The sequence below is a fragment of the Temnothorax curvispinosus genome, unplaced genomic scaffold, assembly GCF_003070985.1.
Source record: "Temnothorax curvispinosus isolate PA1 unplaced genomic scaffold, ASM307098v1 QBEX01007706.1, whole genome shotgun sequence".
NCBI classification, from domain to species: Eukaryota; Metazoa; Arthropoda; class Insecta; order Hymenoptera; family Formicidae; genus Temnothorax; species Temnothorax curvispinosus.
In genome coordinates, this window is record NW_020217486.1 from 1 (window position 1) to 5,241 (window position 5,241).

The following is a 5,241-nucleotide window of genomic DNA, read 5'->3' on the forward strand; positions in this document are numbered from 1 at the left end:
ATCCTTAACACCAGTACGTAGATCACGATTCATTCGGAGCGTGTACATTTTTTGGTCCTTCGAGCCGGATAAACAAGAATCAGTTATAGAAAATTAGTCTGAGTTACTTTAAGTCTCGGATATACAGTCGTATGGTGTTGAGGAGGCATGAAACAATAGTACTAAAATTGTAAAGAGCCTTTCACTATAATAATAGTTTAAATTCAAATAAGGACATATAATACTTTCAAAATGCGCATTGAACATATAACGAGTAAGCTTGAGCAGCTTTTAGCGCTCAGTATAAACATTACAGATTTCTATGATGTTTTCATTGGAATAGGACTATTAAATACTTCTAATCAGCACATTCAAACGCAACTTTCAGAACTAAAGGGGATTTGGAATCAATTTCATCTTGTTCATACCGCGGTAACAATATCAATACCGAAACTTTCAATTGAGGAACAACGCGAAATCCTAAATCATTTTTACTTCAAAGAAAATATTTACGATACAACCAGAGAGGATTATTTAAACTCGTTCGAAAGATTTACTTCATTGTTGGAACATGCTCAAAGTGCTACCACAGAGGTTTCGTCAATTCAGGCAACTTCTGTGCCATCAACGTCAAATCAGTCAGCCTCGGTGCCAACAACGTCAAATCAGTTAGCTTCTGTTCTCTCAACGGGGCATCATTCAACTGCTGTTTCAACTACGTCAAATCAATCAGTGCCTCTTCCTAGTGCTGGGTTTAATTATCTTCAGAATGCAAAGTTGCCTTTTATAAAAATTCCCCACTTTGATGGTAATTCTGATAAATGGCTTGCGTTTAAAAATCTCTTTCACTCAATGATAGTGACAAGCCAAACGTTGTCTGCGGTTGAAAAATTGCAGTATTTAAAAAACTCATTTGGAGGGCACAGCGCTCAATTTGGTTCAGCATATAGCATTAACTGCGGAGAATTTTCAAAAGACATGGGATGCTCTCGTAGAATTCTATGAGAACACGCGATTATTAATAAATTCTACGCTTCAATCCTTATTTAATCTGAAACGAGTTAACAAAGAATCAGGCTCAGAACTGCAGCAATTGTATTCAGATATCATGCAATTGTATCGGACCTTTGAAACGTTAGGATGTCCAGTCGCTCATTGGGACCATATTTTGAATTTTATTTGCACTCAAAAGCTAGATTTAGAATCGAATAAAGTATGGGAATCACAATTAGGTTCCAGTAGAAAACCTCCTTCATGGAAACAGTTTCATGATTTTTTATTTGCCCGAATGTCATCATTACAGTCCTTTGAGAGCTCTCAGCAAAAGCGAATTTTGCAATCAACAAAACAATTCTCAGCAAAGGTTCATCATCAAGGTAAATCAAACGAAAAAGGTGCCTGTATTTTGTGTAAAGAAAAGCATTTCATATCCTTTTGCCCTCGATACGCGTCGAAGACGATACAGCAAAAATTAACATTTATATCCACACACAAGCTTTGTTATAATTGCTTAGGATCTCATCGAGTTGCTCAATGTAGAGTCACTAAACGGTGCCAGAAGTGCGGTCGTAAACACCACACTTCAATTCATTCCAACGAATCTTCTAAATTAAAGGGAAAGGAGAACAATAATAATCATACAAAACAGGAATCCTCTTCAAATACTTCGTCAAAACAGGATGCTAAAGTTTTGCATTCTCATCATGACGAGTCGATAGGATCGTCTATTCTTTTGGCTACTGCAAGAGTTTTGGTTATTTCTGCAACAGGGCAATCCAGAAAATTGAGAGCACTCGTAGATCAGGGTTCAGAAGCGGCAATTATTACAGAGAGAGTTGTTCAACAACTCAATTTACCTAGAGTTCATTCTTCAGTATCGTTAACAGGAATTGGTGCGAAAAATAACCAGACAAAAGGGACTACCTCATTTCTGCTCAAACCACATTTTTTGTCAGAATTTGAAGTTAAGATACAAGCTTACATTTTACCGAAATTAACTTCTTCGATGCCTTCTCTCTCACATAATAAGGATAAATGGGATCATTTGAAAAATCTAAAATTAGCTGATCCTGATTTTCATAAAAAGGGAAAAATTGACTTAATAATTGGTGCTGATATCTACAGTCGAATTATAAAAGACGGAATCATTAGAGGAGAACCTGACACTCCTATCGCTCAAGCCACAAGGCTAGGTTGGATTGTTTCCGGGGTGACAAGTCCTAGCACAACCAATCCTAGAGTTCAAGGTTATCATGTGTCCATCACTGATGACATTCACAACCTGCTTAAACGGTTTTGGGAAACTGAAGAAATTTCGATTAATGCTAAGACGTTAACTAAAGACGAACAAGACTGTGAAGACCATTTCGAAGCTACTCATTCTCGGGACGCTACCGGGAGATACATTGTAAAACTTCCTTTTAAAGATGCACCAGACAAACTTGGAAATTCAAAATCAAAAGCTATTCGAGTAATGACTAACTTACGTCACAGATTTTCTAGTAATGTATCTCACGCTAAATTGTACGAGCATTTTATTAAAGAATATGAAGATTTAAATCACATGAAAAGGGTACAAAATTCACAAGATGAACCGGATAAAGTTAATTATCTGCCGCATCACGGAGTTTACCGGGAACAATCTCTTAGTACAAAGTTAAGAGTAGTCGTTAACGCGTCAAGTAAAACTACGACTGGGTATTCTATCAATGAACTCCTCCATCCGGGAGCAAAATTACAAGTTAATTTGTTTAACGTTCTTACATGGTTTAGATCATTTTGATACGTTTTCTTTGCTGACATCGAGAAGATGTACAGACAAATACGGATACATCCCGATGACTGGAATTATCAAAGAATTGTTTGGATAGATCATCTAGGAATAATTATTATATTTATTCTGTTAACCGTAACGTATGGGTTTATATGTGCACCGTTCTTAGCTTTACGATCATTCGAACAATTGATCCTCGACGAAGGACATAAATTTCCTCTCGCTCTTCCAACTATGAAAAATGGAAGGTATGTTGACGATTTTTTTGGAGGAGAGGATACTATTCAGCAAACATGTAAGGTTGTCGAGCAGGTAGATAAGCTTTGTATGGCGGGCGGCTTCCCTTTGAAAAAATGAGTTAGCAATGAACAATCGGTTCTTCGTTCCATTCCATCAGAAAATAGAATTGATACATCATCTGTCCAAATAGATGAATCCTCCATGATACATACACTTGGCCTATCATGGAATCCTTCAATCGATCAATTTAAATTCACTTTGAATCTTGAGGAGCCTAAGGTAATTTCGAAACGTACTATACTTTCAACAATTTCAAAGATTTTCGATCCGTTAGGATTCATTTCACCCATTACTATCACCGGAAGAATTATTGTTCAGGAACTGTGGTCAAGTGGACTTGGTTGGGATGAGAGACTCCCTCACCTTCTGCTGAATAAATGGCAGCAGTTTTTATTGCAGTTACGCGAAGCCTCGAGCTTTACCTTTCCAAGGTGGATTGGGTTAAATTCAGTCGACTCGTTTGAAGTGCATGGGTTCAGTGATGCATCTCAAAATGCAATAGCAGCAGTTGTTTATTTGCGATCGTGTTCTACTAATAGTTTGATTACCATTACCTTGGTAGCTTCAAAGACAAAGGTCGCACCGTTGAAAAGATTAACAATTCCTAGACTTGAGCTCTTAGCAGCTGTATTACTCGTAAAATTGATGAAATCTATTCTTCTGACATTCAATAAACCCAATTTGCCAATATTCGCATGGACAGACTCAAAGGTCACTAGCATATGGATTAATAATCATCCATCTCGATGGAAGGAGTTTGTCCATAATCGAGTATGCTTCATTCAGGACGCTTTGCCACAGTGCAAATGGGGTTTAGTTCCAGGTTTGGAAAACCCAGCTGATCTGGCAACACGAGGGATTTCTCCCGCTCAATTGAATGACAGTTCTATGTGGTGGAGTGGTCCAAAATGGTTATCGGAAGACAGGTCAGCTTGGCCAAAGGATTCATCATCTGTCGTAACTGAAAATCTCGAAGAGAGAGAAACCAAAATGCGTTCTTGTGTAACAACGAAAATTATGGAAATTTGGAATCTTGTATCAAGATATTCAAGCCTTACTAAATTACTTCGAATTACAGCCTTATGTAGAAAATTCATTCGCAAGACGCATAAGAATACCAACGCTACGGTCAATTCTTTCCTTTCAATTGATGACATAAATAATGAAAAATACTTTTGGGTAAAGAATGTACAACATTATTCGTTTTCGGCAGAATTAAAGACTCTTGCTCAGGGACAATCTCTCGCTAAATCAAATTCATTGATCCGTCTTACGCCGTACATCGATTCTGATGGATTACTACGAGTAGGTGGACGACTTCAACATGCGTTATTATCGAATGAATCAAAACATCCATTAATCTTACCCAAAGATTCCTCGTTTACTACATTGGTTATAAATGACGCACATTTTCGAACTCTTCACGGAGGAGTGCAAGTTACATTATCCTATATTCGCGAAACATATTGGATCTTAAACGGTCGATTAGCAGTTAAAGCTTTCATTCATAAGTGTATCAAGTGCACTCGCTTTCGTCAAAAGCGAGCTCAGCAAATTATGGGTCAGCTACCTATAAATAGAGTTGTTCCATCACGTTCGTTTTTGCATTCAGGCGTAGACTATGCAGGGCCTTTCACCATTAAAACATGGAAAGGAAAGAACGCTAAGACATACAAAGGATACATAGCATTGTTTGTTTGTTTCGCAACATCTGCACTTCATTTAGAATTCGTTACCGACTATACAGCTGAAGCATTCATTGCAGCTTATCGACGATTTACATCTAGACGAGGGATTTGTGCAACACTCACAAGTGATTGTGGTACCAATTTTATAGGAGCAGATAAAGAGCTCACCCGACTATCTTCAGCGACAGCTTTCAATTTACAAATGGAATAAAGGCAATACTGATATTGCTGTGGGTTCTATTGTCTTTGTTGTAGATGAGAGATATCCACCTTCAAAATGGCCCTTAGGAAGAGTCACTGAAACACATGCAAGACCTGACGGTCACATTCGAGTAGTCACCGTTAAAACTCAATTTTCTGAATGTAAACTACCTATTGTAAAGATATGTCCGTTAGAAGTTGAATCTACTCAGTAATTAATTTTCGTCAACTACAGTTGACGAAGGCGGGCGGAATGTTCAAAATACCGCTTATAAGGATAGGAAACAGTGGTGGACTGCC

At 37.8% G+C, this 5,241-nt stretch overlaps 1 protein-coding gene across 1 annotated transcript; it reads left to right on the top strand.

Moving 5' to 3' along the window:
• Positions 1-1,267: 1,267 nt before the first annotated feature.
• On the top strand, positions 1,268-5,152 carry LOC112457272 (the record flags this gene model as incomplete). Its single annotated transcript, XM_025020205.1, has 3 exons — positions 1,268-1,355; positions 1,494-2,660; positions 4,996-5,152. Coding segments are annotated over exons 1-3 (1,412 nt in total), but the record flags the coding sequence as incomplete, so codon positions are not given.
• Positions 5,153-5,241: the final 89 nt, after the last annotated feature.